Source organism: Phyllostomus discolor, chromosome 5, assembly GCF_004126475.2.
Source record: "Phyllostomus discolor isolate MPI-MPIP mPhyDis1 chromosome 5, mPhyDis1.pri.v3, whole genome shotgun sequence".
NCBI classification, from domain to species: Eukaryota; Metazoa; Chordata; class Mammalia; order Chiroptera; family Phyllostomidae; genus Phyllostomus; species Phyllostomus discolor.
In genome coordinates, this window is record NC_040907.2 from 174509029 (window position 1) to 174528485 (window position 19457).

At 68.7% G+C, this 19457-nt stretch overlaps 1 protein-coding gene across 3 annotated transcripts; it reads left to right on the forward strand.

Annotated features, from left to right (window-relative positions):
* Positions 1-3812: 3812 nt before the first annotated feature.
* On the forward strand, positions 3813-18395 carry LRRC27 (leucine rich repeat containing 27). 3 transcript variants are annotated; one of them, XM_028512675.2, is made up of 10 exons: positions 3815-4220; positions 5803-5933; positions 7089-7147; positions 7501-7635; positions 8828-9191; positions 10090-10236; positions 11078-11171; positions 11561-11679; positions 12370-12499; positions 17743-18394. In XM_028512675.2, exons 1-10 carry the CDS (start codon positions 4008-4010, stop codon positions 17791-17793), a joined length of 1443 nt encoding a protein of 480 aa, XP_028368476.2. In that variant the 5' UTR covers positions 3815-4007; the 3' UTR covers positions 17794-18394. The 3 variants fall into 3 exon arrangements, 2 of the variants coding, with proteins under 2 accessions (XP_035883355.1, XP_028368476.2); XM_036027462.1 differs by lacking the exon at positions 10090-10236 and having other exon boundaries at positions 3813-4220; positions 17743-18395; XR_004903522.1 differs by lacking the exon at positions 11561-11679 and having other exon boundaries at positions 3817-4220; positions 17743-17811.
* The last annotated feature ends 1062 nt before the right edge of the window (positions 18396-19457 follow it).

The window sequence follows — 19457 nt, forward strand, 5'->3', positions numbered from 1 at the left end:
CTGTCATTGTTTCCGGTTTAAGTCTGGCAGGGAAGTAAGGCAGCCAAGAGATTAGGAGACTTCTCACAGACAGGAGTCTTTGTCACTCAGGCTATGTCAAAGCCGAGGGGCGAGGGCCCCTCACCCCCTTTTGCCATAGCCCCCCAAGACTTCCCTGGAGGCCCCCAGTGATCGTGCCTGTCTTCAGTCATTCCCCCCTTGGGGAATCTTACCCATCATTGGCTAACCCATCAAGCATTGGGGGCCAGGCAGGGTGGAGTAAAAGGGCAGAGGCAGCGCCCCTGCCAGGGAGATAAGCTTTGTCTCCTTAGTGGCTTAAGGTCTGAAGGTCACTCACTCAGCCGTAGCCATGGGGGGGTTACAGCTCCTGAAACCAGGCAGGGTGGCTCCCAACACAGGCTGATTGGGGGTGCACAGTGAGTGTGGTCAGGGGGCTGAGGAAAGGTTGGGTGTGGCCTTGGCCCAGAGCAGGCAGGTCCCTGCAGCCCTGAAGGCGCTGTGCTAGGGGCCACAAAGGCTGGAATGGGGGGCAGCTGTGAACGCAGGGGGTGATGCGGCCACCAGAGTCCCCGCGTGCCTCAGGGTGGTCCTGCGTGCCCACACTGACCAGGAGCAGCATCCGTCTCGTTCCCCTGACAGGAGACCCTCACTGAACCAGAAACAAAGTCAACCCACGGTGCATGTGGGCGTGTGCAGCAGGATTGTGGGTGTGGAGGTTGTGACACTTCCCACGTTGCCTTTCCTGGGAGGACATCACTCTGGGGCAGGTGGGTAAGGTGGTCCTCACCAGCTGTATTGCCCTTCGAGTCTGGGGCCGCTCACCTCTGCCAGCCGGACCCCAGAGAGCAGGGCTGACTGTCCCCACCCACCGGCCAAGACACAGAGGAGCCTGGAGCCACCCCCCCTCCCATCACCGTCCTCTCGGAAGCACCCCGTCGTGCCTCCAAGTTAAAATTAGGCTGTGGAATGAGCCCAGTGGCTGGTCGAGGGCAGGAGCACGTGGGGAGGAGAGAACGGGGTGGGGGGGTGGGGGGGGACCCTTCCCCCCACCTGACTTCTGAGGCATCCTGATGTCTTCACAAAGAAGCAGCGCTCTGTCTTCCTGCAGTTACGAAGCTAAGGCCACCCCGAAGCACAGTTGCCACCATAACCTCCCCCGTGACGGTGGCGCTGTCCTGCCTCCGAGGTCAGGGTGTGGGTCCTTGCGGGGCCCAGGCAGCTGACACCTGGGGTACAGCAGCTTCCCAGGGCTGTTGTAATAAGCACCACAGTCGGGGCACCGTAAACAACGGACTTTTATCTCGGACGGCATGGAGGCTGGAAGCCGAGACCAAGGTGTTGCCAGGCTGGCTTCTCCCGTGGCCTCTCTCCTCGAGGACCCCCGCCTCCCCGTGTCCTCACATGTGGTCCCTCCGTGTGTATCTGTGTCCCAGCGTCCTCTTCTGATAGAAGGCCAGTCCTATTGGATTGGACCTACCCATGTGACCTCATTTCCCCTCTGGAAAGGCTCTATCTCCAAACACCCACATCTGAGGGTGGTAGGACTTCAACATGTGAATGCTGGGGGGCATGTGTAGCCCGTGACGCCCACCATGGGCACTCGGGTCCCCCACCCACTCTCCGCCTGGGTTACGGGCCAACCCGCCCTTTGTTTTAGAGTCCTCTCATTCGAGTTTGCAGCTTTTCGGGCAGCCTCACTCACACGAGAAACACATGTGCCGTGGGGGACGTCCCGAGACTGTCTTTCTTTTTTTTTTTTTTTAAGTTTTTGAACTCATCAATTTTTAAAAAAGATTTTATTTTTATTTATTTTTAGAGAGGGGAGGGAGAGAGAGAGAAACATCAATGTGCGGTTGCTGGGGATCATGGCCTGCAACCCAGGCATGTGCCCTGACTGGGAATTGAACCTGCGATGCTTTGGTTTGCAGCCCGTGCTCCATCCACTGAGCTACACCAGCCAGGGCTGAGACTTCGTCTAAGATTCCTCCATGTGGTTGTGAGCAGCTGCTGGCCGTCCAGTTCAGCACTCTCTCTTGCTCCGGCCACTGGAGCCCTGCCCCGTCCTCATTCGAGGCCACTGTGAACGCCTCGGTCCGTGTGTCCTGATGCATGTCCACACCTTGCTCTCGCTCAGGGACACCGGGTCAGGCGTCTGGCCGCCGGAACTGTCACCCGGAGCCACGTTTTTCATGATTGTTACTACAGCGGTTGGAAACAGATACACCACAGTAGTTTTTACCCTATTCCGTGTGAATTTCAAGGTGATGAGCATCCGTCAGACACTGCCCTGAAAGCAATGATCTCCGTGGGGGCACCAGCCTGTTAGGCGAGTCTGTGTTCCGAAAGCCTTTAGTTTGACACTGTAAGCTAAAGCGCTTCCCACATTCGACTTTCCTTTCGTGTGATAGAGATGTTTGCTGTCTTTGTAGTCGAGGTTTCTTAAGAAGCTGCTTCGCCTGCCACTGCCGCTTTCTCATCGATTAGAGATTGTGCTCTGCTTACCAGAAATTACTGAAATGGGAGAGCAGCCCGTGATTTGGGGAACACACCTTTCCCGGGATCTTCTAGCCGGGCTACCAGAGGAATTTCGCGTGAGATCGGGGGTGGGGGGCAGCAGCCCTAGTCTTTACACCGGGAAGGGCAGGGCCGGCGCCCAGGTGTGGCTGCGGCCCGTGGTCCTCACTGTGGGAGGCAGGAGGGCAGCTTTCCGCTTCTCCGGCTCCGGGGTGGGGGGCGGAGCCTGCGCGCTGGAAGGGGGGACGGCGCAGCTCCGGCAGGACACCCACGTGGACCACCCGTCCTGGGGCTCCGGACGTCCAGTTTGCAGCAGGTCGTCTGGCCTCAGTCTACCTGCAACTCCCCCTGCCCGCCACGCCCTGCACCCACGGGTGGAGCCCAGGTGTGTGCCCGCTGCCCCCTGTGACGGCACGCCGTGACACTGGAGGACCCAGGTCTGCCCGTGAGGCGCCCAGTTAGACACGCGCGGGCTTTCCAGTTCTGGACACCGGCGGCAGGCCCGAAAAGCGACTTTCCCGTGCGCTCGGGTGTCCTCGGGCCCCGTGGCTCTCCGGGCTCCGGTACACTCGCCCCGGCCCCGAAGATCGCGGGCGGCAGCGGGCCAGCGCTGGGACCCGGCAGAGCGCGGCGGCCCGCAGGGGCCCCGAGCGCACGCGCACCACACCCCCCGCGCGGCTTGGCGCCTGCGGGGACCCGTACGGCCCGCGTCTCCATGGCGACCGCGGGCGCCGGCGGCTTCCATTGTTCGGCTGCAGCTCTGCGCCGGCGCTCGCGGCGGCCGGGTGTGCCAGTGAGGGGGGCGCCGCCGGTGAGGGGCGGGGAGGGAGACGCCGCAGGTGAGAGGGGCGCGTGGCTGGCGGGCCGGGGCGGGAGGCGGGAGGAAGGCGGTGCCCGGGGCCGGCCGCGCCCCGAGGGCTGGACCGCCGGGCCCCGGGGGGGGGGGGGCCGAGGCGGCGCGCGCCGCGCTGGTGCATGTGCTGCTCCCGGTTTCCGGACGTCGTTCCCGTCGGGGGCGTTGGGGCGGTCCCGGCCGCCGGGGGCCCGGAGAGGGAAGGGCCGCGACTGCCCCGGCCCGACCCCGGCCCGCACCGCGGGGCCGTCCCCACGCCGTCGGGGCGGCGCCTGCAGACCCGTCCTGGGGAGGACTGCGCTGCGGACGCACTCGGGCTCCGTCCGACCCGTCTCCTCTCCGACACGGCCGCTCCTGTTCCGCGCTCCCCGGGCGCAGACAGTCACTTCGCAGGGCTCCACGGGACCGAGTGAGCGGCGGGGCGGAGTAATCGGAACCTTCCCGCGTCCCAGGGGTTTTTAAGTCAACTCCATTTAAAAGTCGACGTGACGATGCCGATTTAAGAGGAGGGTTTTGTAAGCGGGCCGGCCGTGCCGCTAGCCCTGCCACCCGTGAACGAGCCGCGGTCCTAACTGTGCGGTGTCCCCTCCCGTCTGCAGGTGAGCGGTGGCCGCGCAGGGGCGTGTCCTCCCGCCGACGGATGGAGGGAACCGGCGCCGGGGCTGCTGCGGCCCCGGACAGCAGCGCCGCCTCGGAGAGCAGCGCCGCGCCTGCGGGGAGCCCGCCGGCCTCGCCCTCCACAGACAGTCCCGGGAAGGTGCCGGGGATCCTCTTCTCCTCCCTGCCAGTCCTGGACCTGAGTCAAAACGGACTTCAGCACCTGGGAGACGTCCTCAAAATTCCCACCCTTAAAGTAAGCGGGCGCGTCTTGGCGTGCTGTGTGCCCCGCGCTGTGCAGATGCAAATGAGCGCCTGGCCCCCGGCTCTCACTGGCAGCCTTCTCTTCAGGAGAGAAATTCTAGAATGAGTGAGAGAGTTCTGCAGGGTTCTGTGTCCTGCTCAGTGCACACGGGGCCCAGCCAATGGGTTCCTCGCAGGGCCCCAATGGGCCCCTTGCAGGGTCGGACTCCAGTGTCCTCTCTCCTTGAGGACGTCTTGGGCACCAAAGAGTCGGTGGTAGGCGCCACGGCCGGAAACACCCCAAGTCTCCCACTTAAAACACAAGCCCCTGAAGCCCCAGGCAACACTGAACCCGTGGAGACGGCTTCTTGCCCGCGCTTGGCTGGTGTCCCTGCCTGGCGCTGTGCCAGGGAGCCCGTCACCCCCTGTGACTCTGGGGCCGGGTCCCAGCAGAGCCCAGCTGCGCGGGGAGGCGACGAGGGGCTCGCCCGGTCTTCCAGTGGCCCTGTGGCCCTCAGGGCCTCATCTGTCTCCCCTGGAGGGGGGAGTGGGAGACTTTCTGTGGGTGGCTGGAAGGATTCAGTGATAAGACACGTAAAGCGCAGCGTCCACTACCCGTCACGCACCCGATGCGCTGCCCTGTCCAGGTGTCTGCTGACACTCCCGAGTGCACCCGGCAGCATGGGGGTGCCCGCCAGACTCGGGGTCTGCAGTGGGAACAGCAGCACCGTCCCGACGGGTGCTGGCCGGGCATTGCTGGGTGCTGTGCCCTGCTCCCCCAGTGCACCCGGGAGGTGGGCCCCGTGACCCATTTCGTGGGTGAGGACTCGAGCTCAGAGAGGTTTGGGAACTTGTTCCAAGTCACATAGCTAACAGGTTTCAGAGGCTGGATTCGAACTCAGAAAGCCTGGCTCCCGGCTCACACGCATGTGCAACGGCGGGACGTGGGCACACGCAGCAGCAGTGGAGGTGTCAGGGCTTCCCCGCCACCCTCCGCACTGTGGCTCTGACGTCACATGTGCAGTTCCCCGTCGGTGCCCAGAGCTCTGTCCCCTCCCTCCCGAGCCGCTGCCTCCTCTGTGCTGGTGGTTCGACCCCCCCGGGCTGAGGTGTCCAGCATCCCGAGACGGCGGTTTGGGGTTGTCCTTGTGTGGCTGCTGACCACAGGAGGCAGCACAGCAGACGACCTAGGGCGTATCCTCCAGCCCTTTCCTGGGGACACGTCCCCGGGCCCAGCCCCGGCTGCCCCTCACTGGGCAGGGCTGCCCCTCACTGGGCAGGGCTGCCACGGGGCCCAGGAGGGAGGGAGAGAGTTTGGTGTTTGGGGGCTCCTTAGAAGCAGCGTGTGCACACAGCGGTGCACGCGCATGGCGGTGTGTGAGCCGCCAGCCCTTGTGCAGGAGGCAGCGTCTGCACGTCAGGATGCGCCCTGGGCCCAGACAGTGGTGCACGGGTCCCAGAGACTCACGCTCAGTCTCGCGTCTGCTGGGTAAGCCGCAGAAGGTGGGACGTCTCGGGTTCTCTGCCTCGTGACTCTGTCGGAAACGCGCTCAGGGTGCCCCGTGTTTGAAACGGGTCTTTTTCTCCCCCGGAAGCAACTGCACCTCCAGAGGAACGCCCTGCGTGCCATCCCCCCGGACTTCTTCCAGCTGCTGCCGAGCCTCACCTGGCTGGACCTGCGGCACAACAGGATCGAGGCGCTGCCCCCCGGGGTGGGCTCCCACAGGCACGTCGCCCACGCACCCGGCCGGCCCCGGCCCTCGGAGCGTCTGCCCGACCGCCTGCTCGGCGGCTGCCGGGCTCCTTCCCCAGCCGAAGTCTGAGGTCCGAGTAGAGTTGCCTCGTAGTGTCGTTGAGGCCGGCCAGGAGGTGTGACAGCCACGGGCACAGGGCACTCAGAGGTGCAGGGGATGCGGGCGGCCACAGTGCCTTCGCCGGGCCGGCTGTGCCCATTCTGCGGTGTCTGCTTCCACCTGTGACCCTCGGCGTGGAGCCGCCCAAAGAGTGGGAGGCCCCACCAGGCCCTCGGCCCCTGTGGGCCCCTGTGCGTCCTTCTGCTTCCGGGTGAACAGTGAGGACTCCTCCCCTTTTGGAAAAGTGGGTGTGTGCTCTCCTCTGCCTGGGCTCCAGGGACCCCCGGAGCCCCCACATCCAGATCAGACGCCGCACCTCACTGTCCACTCCGCGCGGGCCCTGCCCGGCAGCCGGCAGGTGGCTGGCCTCCTCCCTGCCTCCCGGAGCCACATGCGCTGAGGCCCCTGCCCTCCCGGCCCTGCCCCTCCGGGGCCCAGTCCTGCTGCTAGTGTCCTCTCTCTGCCGGCACCTTGTGAGAGACAGCTGAGGCCCTCCCTCCGTGTCAGTGCCTCTGGGCAAAGGAGGCACCCAGAGGCCCTGGGGTGGGACAGTGGGTGGGGGGTACAGTCACCGAGGGTCGGCCCAGCTCATAGGCCATGGCTGCTGTTTCGGATTTCATTCCGACAGGGTTTGAGTGGAGGGCTTCGGTTTGCCCTTGGCTGCTCGGAGGGGCGAGGGGCCAGCGGGGAAGCCACTGCGGCAGCCCGGGCGAGGGGTGGCGCCCTGGACGAGGCGGGGCGAAGGAGCAGCGGGGGCAGGTTGGATGTGGGCAGGGGCGGAAGGGAAGTGTGCTCGGGCGGCCCCAGTGTGGACAGGAGTGGCTGTGGCGGAAGCTGGGAGGCCACCGGGAGCCCGAGGGGCCCGGGCCTGTGGGTGGGCCTGGTGTGGGCAGGGCCGGGAGAGCCTGTGCGTGCTCCACTCTCAGGCAAGCACCCCTGCCCCTTTCACGCGAAGGCACGGTGTCGCTTAGGGAGGGCCACTTGATTTTCTGCTTTTTAAATGATGCCTCTTTTGTTTTGTTTTAAAGGTGTTTGAAGACTTTGCTTCTAGAGAGGAATCCCATCAAGACGTTACCGGTGGAGCTGGGTGAGTGCCGCAGCGACACAGTAAGCGGAGGTTGTGGCACGCGGGCGCTGGGGCCCGGCATTGGGACCGTGTGTCCCGTCAGCCTCGAGCTGTGGTTTTCGCCCGAGGGCCGTGGCTGCTGCTCCTGCCTGTGCGACTGACCTAGGTCTGTGGCCGGGCTGGTCTGGGTCTGCGAATCCGCCCCCTTTGCAGCTTCCCTCCGTAGCGAACCTCGGGCCCCTGGCCCGTCATCTCGCCCACAGCCCTCAGCAGGGCCGTCCTCTCCCTGGCGTGCGTGCAGACAGTCACCGCCTGCTGCCCCGCATCCCCGGCACGGGCGGCCCGTGAGATGGGACCGGCTCTCCCCTCCGCAGGCAATGTGAGGACGCTGCGGGCCCTGAACCTGAGGTGCTGCCCCGTGGAGTTCCCGCCCCAGCTCGTGGTGCAGAAGGGCCCGGCCGCCATCCTGAGCTTCCTGCGCGCCTGCGCCACGGAGCCGGCGCCTCGAGGTCGGTGGGGCAGTCCCCATGGCGAACTGCACAGAAACCGGGGTCAGCGCTTCTTGGGCTGGGCCCGGGGGACTCTCCCGGCACCTGGGTCCCGGGCGGCCTCCCTGCCGGCCAGCAGGGCCGCGTCTTTCCCGGCTCTGTGCTGCCCGTGGCGCCCTCAGGGCCCATTTCGGGGCCGGTCTGGGTGGGTTTGGGCACAGGTCCCGTGGCGTGAACGTCACGGAACAGCCCTCACCCCCGGCTCTGTCAGGGCCCCGTCTGGACGGTGGCTCGTCCTCAGGCCGTGGCTGCCCAGGTCGTAACCGTTCTTCTGTAAAACCACCAGCCCCAAGCACGTGGTGGTCGGGAGCAGGTGGTGTTGGATGTGTGCCGTCCCATGCACGCGTGTGTCGTGCACGCGAGTGTCGTGCACGCGAGTGTCGTGGGTCCCGTGTGGCCCTGGCACGTGTCCCACAGGAGATCCTGGCCACGGGGTCTCGCGGGGCGAGCACAGCAGTGACCCCAGGCCTTTGCCGGGCTTGCCTCCCGGACGAGCCTCCCGGACGAGCCTGTGCTTGGAGGAAGCTTCTCCGTGAGGAGGAGACGGCGAGTCCCTGGCGCGGGGGAGAAGTGCTTTCCGGAAAGCAGGGTTTCAGTGGGTGGCGGGCCTCTGAGGCCGCCGCCGCCCTTGTTGCGTCCCAGCCCGCTGCTCTTCTGTGTTTGCCGTCGACGCGCAGTCGGCACGGGAAGGGCGGGAAGTGGGAAGCTGGGGGGAGGGGCTCGGAAGGCCGAGGCTGTGGTCGCTGTTACTAGAGCAGCGGCGGTCCGAGCTGTCCAGAGTATGTCTGGGGTGGGCACGGCTGCCTGCCTGGGGAGCCGGTCCGGCCGAGGTTTGGGGGCTCCCCCGTCCTGTCGGGCGTCTGTGCACGCAGCAGGGGCCTCCCTCGGGCGACCGGGAGACCCCCGTCTGTGGGGCGCTGCGGCTCCCAGTCTGACACAGACCCCGGCAGAGACTGTGGGCGATGCACTGCGGGCCGGTGGGCTCTCACGGGATTCACCCGGAGCCGGAGATGAGCCGGTTGAGAAGCCCATGAGCGCCGCCGGCCAGACGCAGCAGGCGCGTGGGCTCTGGGCGGGCAGGAACCGGGGTAACGAGTTGAGGTGGGGCCGGTGCTGCAGCGGGGTTGGCTGAGTGGGGGCTCTGTCTCACCAGCGACCCTGCCCCCTGAAAAGACGGCCCCAAGCCAGAGCCAGAGCCAGCCGCCGCATCCTCGCTGGGACTCACCCAAAGAGCACCCACCCAACATAGAGACCACAGACTCCCAGGAGCCTGAGGAGACCTGGCTCCCGGAAGCCCCGGAGCTGAGTGAGCCCCGGAGGTGCACCCGGTCCGGCGAAGACTGGCCGACGGAGGAGGAGCTCAGGCGCTTCTGGAAGCTGCGGCAGGAGATCGTAGAGAAGGAGCAGGCGGAGGTCCTGGAAAACCAGCTCCTGGCGGTCGAGCTGCCCCCGAACCTGCGGGCCATGCTGCGCGGCGGCCGGGAGGAAGCGCGCCCCAGCCCTAGGCAGGCCCTCAGGTGCGTCCCGGAGCCCGGGGTTGGGGGGGGTCTCCTCGGTCTCTGCGAAGCTGAAAACCACTTGGTAACCGTGAAGACGCCGGGTAGGGAGTGTCTGCCGCGTCACTGTCACCGGCTGCACATGGTACCGGCCGGGCTGTGGGTTCAAGTCAGCCCCGCACGGCTGCGACGAGGCGGACACACAGCAGAAGAGCCCCAGTCCCGTGTGTCTGAGAGTGTGTGTGTGTGTGCATGTGCATGGCACGTGTGTTCACCGCATGTTGCTCGTGCATGTGTGTGTGCCGCACAAGTGCACCGTGAGTGTCTTGTGCGCGTGGTCTGCTGTGTGAGCGGCCGGTCTGAGCAGGTCGGGGCCAAGGAGCCCCGGAGGCGCCGGAGCCTGCCATCGGCAGGAAAGGCGGCCGGACCGGGCCAGGCGCCCACTGTGCTCCTCCCGCCTGTCCCGTGGGTTTTCCGGACGCGCACGTTTGCCGTGTCGCCGGTCGCAGCCCCGGGGGTGCGGGAGCAGGTCACGCAGGTCTCCACGGCTGCCCGGCCATCTGTCCAGCGTCGTCCACTCGGGCAGGACTGTCTGGGCCTGCTGTACTGTGAGCCACCTCCTCCTCCCTCCGCTGTCATTTTGTTGTGAGCGGCAGTGAACGTGCGTCCAGGTCACTCGGGAGCCAGGCAGAGCCGCAGCCCTGGGGCCGCCTGGCGCTGGGGGCGGGAGTGCAGGGGGGCACGCCATCAGGGGCCGCTGCGGCCGGCCCCACGTGCAGACGGCTGCAAGCCCAGCTCTTGGGCCGTGTGTGTGTGTGTGTGTGTGTGTGCGGGCGAGCGCTCTGGCCTGTGTCTGCCTGCTGTGTGGTCCTCTGCGTGTGCCGGGTGCTCGGCTGCACACACCCCCGTGTCATTCCAGAAGGACGGCGCCCTCCTTCCGGGGGGCCCTGCCCAGCCTGGCCTCGGCGTACCTGGCGGCGAGCTGGGCGGGGCAGCTGGAGGAGAGGCGGGCCTCAGCGCTGCGAGAGCTGCAGGAGAAGCAGGCGCTGATGGAGCAGCGCAGGAGGTCAGCCCTGGGGGGGCCCCTCGCCCCCCTCCGCCCCGGCCCCTCGTGCCCACCCCCCACCTCACTTGCTTGCCTGCCTGCCTTCTTTCTTCGCTTACCTTTGATTCCTCCTCCTTCCTTCACCCGCCCTCCTCTCCTTTCAATGCCCTGGCCGGCAGGTGACTCTAAGGGTGCTGCTTGAAAGTTGCGTCTCGTCAGGCACGTCCTCGCTCAGTCCCTGCCCTGCCCTGCCAGCCGCCCACCATCCCTGCACTCCGGGCCTGGGGAGGCCTGCAGGCCGGCGTGGACCTCTCCCGCAGCGCCCAGGGGGCGCCTCCCTTTCTGGTTGGGTTGGCCAGTGGGGGGCCCCGGCCAGGGGTTGGAGAGGAGGGCAGGCGGGAGGGAGCACTTGACGCCCCTGCCCCTCCCTGTGAGTGCCCTTCGGGCCTGCTGGGTCCCTCCCGGTGGCCTGCACCACGCTCCCCACTCGGGTTCCGGCAGCCTCTCCACCCCGACCCCGTCCAGGGGCCTGGGGTGGCTGCAGCCCCGTTGCCTCCTGCGCGGCCCGGGGACCCCTGCCCCTGCGCGGTGGGTGGGCGGCCCGTTGTGAGTAAACGCTCCCGGGGCCTGGCCTCCGGTTGCCTCGCCTGGCGGAGGCCGGGGGGATGCCTGCGCCCCTGCTCCCCGGAGAGCCGTGCCCCGCCCACTCTGCCTGGTGTGCGAGGCGGGCTGGCGCCTGCCCTCGGGGCGGGCTGACCGGGAGTTGAAGGCTCTCGCGTGAAGCCCGGTGCCTGACGGTAGAAACGTGTGTGAACTCTGCAGTCCCCCCCGCCCCCCCGACTGACGTGGTGTCTCTCTCCAGAGACCAGCGGGTCCTGCAGCAGTGGCGGGAGCAGGCCCAGGTGCTGAGGAGGAAGGAGGAGCTTGGCAGACTGCGGCCTCCCCGGCGGACGCTGGTGCGTGGGGCGGGCAGGAGGTGGGCGCGTGGGGCGGGCAGCCGGCCAGCAGCCCCGAGGCCGAGTGCTGGGCTCGCCAGTGTGCCCTCGGGCGTCTCACCAGGCCTGTGCCCGTGGTCCTCCTGGCCGCCAAGCAGCGGTTGTGCGGGGCCTCGTGCCCTCGGTTCCCAAGGCCTGAGCCCTGGCCGCTCGTGTGTTTCTGCCTTCGAGGCCTCCTGGGAGCGGCCCCGGGCGCTGCGGGGGCCTTCCAGCCCGAGACCAAGGCTGGGGGTGACGCAGGGCGGGAGCTGCTGTCCTGACAGCCACCCCTCGGTGTCCTCGGGGACGGCGCCCGTGCCCATGGTGGCAACCCCTTGGGACCCCGCGAGCACCGTGCCGCGTTTCCCCAGGTGGCGTCCGAGGGGCCCTTCGCCACAGATCTGCCGGACAAGGCGAGAGCGCTGGCGCACCCGCCGGGACAGAGGGTGCACGGCAAGGAGAGGCCCCTGCGCGGCGGCGACACGCTGAGGTTGGTCCCTGGCGCGGGGCGGCGGGCGGGGGGGCCCCCCAGAGCTCAGCCCCCCACCGCCCCACCGCCCCGCCCTGGCTCAGAGGCCTCGGCACTCCTCCAGCACCCGATGGGCCGGGTCCAGACCTGTGGGGGCTGCTGTGGCCCCTCGACCCGCCACCCCCTGTGTGCGCACGTGCCCCCGGGACCCCTCCCGCAGGGACAGCAGCTGCTCGGGGTCTTCGTTCCCCACGCTCTCCCTTCCCTGCTGAGCCCTCTCGGCCCGAGGGGACGCGCCCTCCCCCCGGCCGTCTGCAAGTGCCGCCGGGGCCTCGGGCCTCTCTGCCACCGGAGCAGCACTGCCTGTGCCTGGGGTTGGGGGGTCGGCCCTGACGCCCCCAGAGCACCGTGTTCAGAAGGCTGCCCCAGTGCGGTGTCCCGCTCCCGTGGGTGGGGGTTCGCCAGCGCTGCGCCCCTGGCGTGAACACACACGCCGCTGTGCGGGCACGGGCCCTGGCTGCGCAGCACTCGGTGGCCGGGTTGGGGGGACTCCCAGGCCTGCAGGGGGGGCGGGCGGCCATGGGGGGGGGTCCTCGTCGCCGTCGCCGTGTCAGGACAGTGCGCAGGCCGGAGGGAGGAAGGAAAGTTCCGTCCGCCGCTGGGAGCAGAAAGTCTGAGGGCAGCCTGAGCGCGTGGCCCTGGTCTCCGCAGAGCCGGCCACCAGGGGGCGCTGGAGGACAGGCTGAGACGGCACCTCTGGCAGGTGCGTGAGCGGCGGCCGGTGTTTGGAGGGACGGTGCCGCTGGGCGCCATCAGGAAGGCCGCCGAGGACCCGGAAATCGTGAGTGTCGCCCGGCTCTGCCTGCGGCCGGGCGGTGCCACTGAGACCCGGGGCGCGGGCGCCCCCGGGCCTCGCCGCGGGGGTCGGCCCCAGCAGGGCGCCTGCTCGGGGGAGAGGCGCACACGGTGCCCCGTGGGAGCCCGCAGGGGCCCGGGGCCTGGCCGCAGCTGCAGAGACTCGGCGGGGCGTGTCTGGGGCGTGTCTGGGGCGCGTCTGGGGGTCCTCTCTGAGCGTTTGTGCCGGCAGGGCCGGTGGGGCCCAGGGCTGCCGCTGCCTATGGAACGACAGGGGCCAGGCTGGACCGGAGCACCCGGTGTCTGTGTAGGACGGTCAGCCCCTCTCCGCCCAGCCGGGGGCGACACCCATCCTGCCACAGAAATGGGTGAGCCCTACTGAGTCCCGCCCGCCCAGCCCGTGAGAGGAGCCGCTGCCCTCCTCCCGCATTGCCAGGCCTTGAGGGCATCGCCAGGGCCCGTCCCGGAGGCCCCCCGCTGGTGCTGGGCCCCACCGAGCCCGTCCCCAGAGCCAGCGGCACGGTCCCCACAACCTGCCAGAGGGCCGTGTCTCGTGTCCCTGCCCTCCTGAGGCCCAGGCAGGGTCGGGGTCACTCCACAGGGACGCCGTCCCTCCGACCCTGCCCGCCCGGGGAGCCCTGCGCCTCCAGGCCTGCCGCCCTGGTCCCGGCGCCCCGGCCCTGCCCCTCAGGGCCTCCGCACGTGTGCCGGGCCCGCCGCCTCCGGCCCCGACTCCGGGGTCTGTCTGTGGGGCGAGCGACCCCGTGTGCTCACAGACCCGATAACCCACCTGAGACGGACCGGACCCTTCAACGACACTGTCTGCGAGAACTCGCAAGAACAAGTTGGGTCGGCGGATCGCTACGGAAGAAGACGAGCTGATAACGCTGAGCAGGGTCGTGGGTGGTTTGAGTCCCACCCGACGTTTGAGGAGAACACCACACAGCGGACTCCCAGCGTTCTCTCTGGAGGACAGAGCCCACGGGGGACGCTCGGTCGTCCCCTGGGGCCACCACGGCCCTGGCACCGGACCCAGACGGAGATGCCCGAGAGGGGCCCGCAGACCCATCTCTCGTGGCCGCAGATGCCGAGTCCTGACCAACGCGTGCGCAGACCGGGGCCCTTGGCGTGTGAGGAGGGTTACCCTCCCACGAGGACCGGGTGGGGCCTGTCCTGGGTGTGCACTGCCAGCTTACATAGTGTCCACACCCACAGACTAAAGAGGGGGAGTCCCACGACCCTGGGACAGAAGCAGGGAAAGCCAATGACGAGACCCTCCATCTGTCCACGCAAAACTCTCGGCGAACTGGGGGCAGAGGGGACCTCCTGAACTTGACCGAGGACCTGCACCAGCGCTGCTGCCGACGCCACACTCTGGCGAGACACCAGATGCTCCCACCCGCCCCGCCCCAGCCAGGAACAGGGGCAAGCCCCTCACGGTCCTCCAGCACCAGGCGGGGGGCCCCAGCGATCACAGTGGCGCAGGACGGGCAACGGCGTCCTGCTCGAGGGGAAGAGGAGAAACTGTCTGTGTCCTCAGCCGGCGTCACTGTCCCGGCAGATGGTTCCAGAAACCGACTGAGAAGGCAGTTCCAGCAGGGTCTTGGGGTCCGAGGTCAGCACCCCCTAACCAGTCACCGACGGTGCACAGCGACGGATGAGTGGAGTTTGACCCGAAGGGCACGACGGTTTGTGTTCGCACCCAAAACCAAAGAGGGCAGGCGGACAGCGAGCCGCCGGTAGCAGACGCCCCCGACACGGTCCGCGGGGTCTGCGGCACAGACGCGGAGGCTGCCCGGTGGGGCCGCGTGTGAGGCCCCACAAGAAACCCGGGTGCGGCGAGTCTGTCTGGACAACGAGTCTCCTTTGAACCCGAAGCCCGAGCAGCGGCCCTCATGCTCCACGCTGTGGTCCGGTGCCCTCGGCCGGGGAGCGGGGAGGGCGCGTCCAGGACCCACAGAGAGTGGGCAGCCACGGCGGCCAGGCGGGCGGGACCAGTCCAAGACTGGCTCAGCAGCCACGCGAGGAAGGCGGGGCCCGTGTCCAGGTCGGAACCCTGAGGCCCAGGAGGCTGAGGGGTGAGCGGCGGCACCGCGGCGACCCCCACGTGGGAGCCCGCAGCCAGCACTCAGCTCCGCGCTGCTCCCCCCGGGGCACGGGCCCCGGGCCTACGGGGTGGTTGTGCCTGGCCCTGCTCGCCTGTGGCTGAAACATCCCATCGAGTGTCTCGGGGAGCCTTCAGCGTCTGGTTCCCAGCGGGGTCTCCGGACACGTGGTTGTGCGCACGCGGCACCTGCAAGGAGACAGAAGTGCCGTGCTCCCCGGTGCGTCTCTCGGAGACCCGGCTGCGCCGCATGGCCCCGGAGCCAGGCCGTCCTGGAATTGGGGGGCCAGGGGAGAATGGGTTCAAACTCCAGGAATGCGGTGGGGTGGGCACACGGCCCCCCATCAGCCAGTTTCACTCTCGTCTTCCCATGTGGCTGGCCATCCCCGCCTCCACGGCCGCCGGCTTGTGGCTGGGCTGTGACCACAGCCGGAGTCTGCACCTCCGAGCAGCTACGGCCGCGCTGGCTCAGACAGAGACCCGCGAGTCCGACCTGGAGGCGTGGGGGCGTGGCGTGCAGTGCACTGGGCAGGGCTCCTGAGACTCCGTGGCGAGGGCAGGTGGGCGGGCAGGTGTTTTAGGAGGACCCCACTTAGCAGCTGTTTTCCTGAGTCGCGCCCACCAAGGGACCCGTCCAACAACGTCCGTTTACGCCGCCGCAGGACCCCCAGTCTGAGAGAGGAGAGCAGTGCCATTGGCAGCAGGCGTGGTGTTTGGCCCTGGGGGGCGGGGGCTGTGGCAACTCCGCCGTGACGGGCAACGCTCCTGGTGTCGCATGTCAGAGCACAGGCCACCTGCCAAAGGCCATGTCTTCCAACCTCACGTGACCCCCTTCTGGCCAATGGGACGGGAACAGAGAGGCGCGTGCACTCCCAGAGCTTGCCTGGAATGCACACGTAATGGCAGGTCTTGGGGCAGCCGTGGCGGGCCCTGAGGTGGAGGCCTGGAGTGAGCTGGGGAGCACCAGTCTGCAGCCCTGAGAGCTGCCCCCCAGATCCCGCTCCGCCTCCTGAGCCTGCATCCTGACGCCCAGGCCAGGGGCCTCACTCTGGAAGCAGGAAGCCACCTGGTAGGGAGTGTGGGGCAGCCGCGAGGCACCCCCTCGGGAGCCAGCGGCCCCTCCCGCAGGCCCCGAGGGCTCAGGCTGTGACTGAAAGCGCACTGAGAGCTGGGTCTGCCCCGGCCGTGGCTGGCCCCCGGCCCCAGCCCACCCGCTCAGCTCCCTGACGCCCACCCACTCCACGGGAGACTTGGGATCTAGAGAGGTTCAGCCTGGAGTCTCCCCAGCCCCCCGGGGAGGCCCCAAGACCCTTCCGAGCATGCTCAGTGGTAGGGATCGGGCCCCTCCACGGCAGGGGCCAGGTGTGTGCGGCAGTGGTGAGCCTGCGGGGTCCTCGCCCACCCAGGCTATCGGCCGGCGGACTGCACAGGGCACTGGGAACCCTGGCCCTGGGTGCCCCACCCCACCCTGACCAGCAGGGCCGCCTCCCGGCAGCAGCCCCGCCCACCAGCAGCCCCTGTGTTTAGCGGTGGGCCGGGTGCCTCCACCAGCAGAGGGAGAGAGAGAGAGAGAGTCCCAGGCCCCGGCCTGGACGGATGGACGGCCTGGGCGGAGGGAGGCTGAGGCCCGCAGACCGCCGGGAGTGCGTTGGGACAGGAAGACGTGGTGGGAAACAAAACCGAGACCAGGCTCACCCTCAGGGCCACGCCAGAAGACACGGCGACGGGAAGCAGCTGTGGAAATGAAAGGCTCATATAACCAGGGATTCTGGGAGCTGAGTTAGAGACGTGGCAAAAAAAAATTTTAATTACAGAGAACTTAAATGGGTGAGTTTGAACATGTCCCCAGGAAGCAAAGCGGAGGGGAGAGGAGAGCCTGTCCCCAGGAGTGGCTGCCGGCTGCCCCGTACCCCGGAGCAGTGGCCTCGGGGGGTGGGGGGGCCACCACAGGCCCAGGAAGGGGCGCGTCTCCAGGCCGAAGGCCCCGTGTCGTCCGAGGGAACGGCCGTCCTGAGCGCCCGGGGAGGGGAGGCCCCCGAGGCCCCTCGGGGAGCGGGGCCGCGTCCACAGTCTGGTGGTGGTCTGCTCCGGCCGGTCGCCAGCCGGGGCCGGAGTGGAGGGAGGGACTTAAAACACTGCTCCCTGCTCAGCCCTTCTCCGGGAGCCTCTGCGAAGTGCGTGCCCCCAAACAGGGGATGGACAGGGAGGGGTTCGAGTCCAGGGAGGGGAGCCCCTCCGTGCGCGAGGCGGGGGGCGAGGGGCCGGGGTCTGTGCAGGGCAGATGGGCCATTGGGGGACTTGAGTTGGGGGCGGGGGGGGGGGGACGCGGGGAGGTTCGAGAGGCTCGGGGACGAGGGCGGAGACAGCGAAGTGTGAGTATTTGACCCACGAGCAACACGACGTCCTGGGGAGAGAGCGTCAGCAGGGGGTCGGCAGCATCTAACGTTCCTCCCTGGTCGTGAGGACGCCCCCCACCCCGGTGTCTGGGCCTGCGGCGCGTCTGCACCAGGGCCTGGGCCTGGGCCTGGGCCGCGGGCGGGGGTCCAGGCTGTGCCCCAGGAGACGGGGCCGAGGCCCCGCGAGGACAGGCCCTCCCTGGGGTGGGGGGGCTGGCGCTGCAGACGCAGTGGCACTGGGCAGCTTCCCAGGGCAGAGGCGGGAGGAGCCTGCTCCTTCCTGCTGGCCGCTGGCCACCGGCAGGCCACCTGTCTCCTCCACGTCACGTCCGGGCCCCGCGGATGGGTCGGGGCCGGGGCTCCTGGGGCAGAGCCTGCTCCAGGCCCCGGGCCCAGGGATTCCCTCCACGGCAGGGGTGCCTGCCGGTCCGTGCCGGGTCGGGTGGGCGCTACAGCCCCACCCCTCTAGGCCGCGGTGCATCTGCAGCCGGTCGGGCTGGTGCCGGCTGCGGGGGCAGGAGGGTGGACTCCCTCGTTCCTCACTGGCTGGCAGACAGCTGTGCACAGGGACCCTCGGGTGGGCCCTGGGAGTGTGGCTGTCCTCACGAGGGCAGGGCCAAGCAACCAGGAGGAGCCTCGGGGGACCGGGCCCTCCACAGGACAGGGCGCGCGGCAGGCTGGCCCCGGCCCCCTGGCTGGCTAACGCCGTCCCCTCCTTCCTCCCTGAAGGCCAGGAAGCTCCAGGACGAGGCGGTGAAGCAGAACCCGGGTCCGCCCTGAGCAGCCGCCGCGAATGCCCGGCCCTCCCCGGGGACCTCCCGCCGCGCCCACCGGCCTCGCGGCCCGGACCGTATTTTCTAACACGAAGTGTTAAGCACCTGAGACCGTTTACAGCTGCCGACGGCAGAGTCTCACGCGCGCCGACAGACGCGTCTCCGGCCCGGCAGCCGGGCCTGGCGCCGGCGGGCTCCCCTGGGCGTGCGGGGTCCCGGGGCCGTGGTCGCCCCGTCCCTGCGGCTCTCTGCGCTGGCAGCTGCTTGTTTGTGTTTTGTTTTCACCTGCGCTGCTTTCCGGAGGCCCCGAAGGTGTCAGCTGCCGTCGGCGGAGGAAGAGGACACTGCGAACCGGGCCCACCGTGCTCGTCTCTGGCGACCGGCCCTTGCGAACGTAGCCGGGACTGGGGTGTCCCTGACTCGGCTGTTCCCTCGAGCGGGGACCCACTCGCCGACTCCCGCCAGGCGACACAGCCTCGAGGGGCTGTGGGTGAGCTCGCCGTCCCCTCCAGCAGCACTCTCCCCTGCCCTCGCCCTTCCTGGGGCCGGACCCCCGCCCTGCGAGCTGTTGGTGGGACTTGGCCAGGGCCACCCCTGCCCCGGGGGCGCCCAGACCCTGCCCCGGGGGCGCCCAGACCCCGCCCCGGTCAGCCCTTGGCCCTGCCATCTCTCGTGCCGGCTCTGCGTCCAGCTGCCGTCGGGCCCGGGGCCTTGATCTGCACGCACTGCCCCGGCGGGGGGACACTGGGCCCCACGGGCGGCCGCTCCCAGGCCCTCCTCACCCCTGCGGTCTCTGGGACGCACGTGCCCTGCCCGGGGCCCAACTGCAGCCACGCCACCCCCTCTAGAAGTCCCTTTGCTCCAAGAATCCCGGGATAGCGGGGCAGCGAAGCCCGTGCCTGGGAGAGGGCTGCAGCGGAAAGGCCGGCGGCTTGGCTGGTCGGAGCGCCGTCCCGATACACCGGGGTCTCGGGTTCAGCCCCGTCGGGGCGTGTGCAGGAGTCACCTGACGAGTGCACGAGTGAGCGGAACAGCAGATTGACGTCTGTGTCTCTCAAACGATCAATAAAGAAACTCGGGGTCAGCATTCCGTGGTGGCGACAGGCCTGGCCTCAGCCCTGCGGTGCCCGTCCGTGCGTCTGGCTGGCTGCTCCGGTGGCAGGGACTCTGCCGGCCTTCCCGCCCCCCCCCCGGGGGTGCGTGCCGTTCTGCCCACTGGCGGTGACAGCCCCTCTGCCTCCCCCCTGCCGGGCAGGCGTTGGAGGTACCACCCCTGCTCCACCGCCCCCCACCCCTCCTTCCTTGTCCTTCCCTGTGCTTGCTGTGCGGGGACAAGCCGGGACCGTGTCCTCGACACCCCTGCATGACCTAGGGCCACGTGGCCTGCCACGCAGGAGCCCCCGGGGGCCCCCCCACGTGCCTCTGCAGGGAGCTCGGGCTCTGGGGACGCGGAGCAGGAGCCTCCAGACCTCCCTCAGGCTTAGGCCACGGACAAGCGTGGCGTGGTTCCTTCAGCTGTGGCCCGTGCCCCCCGCAGGCGGGCAGGCCACCTGGGCACCCCGTGCTGCCGTGGCTGCACCACGCAGGGTGGGCCACCGGCCCGCCTGCCTCTGCCCACCGGGGGCATCGACAGCCGCCTACAGCACAGGCCAAACGCGGACCTGGCGGTGC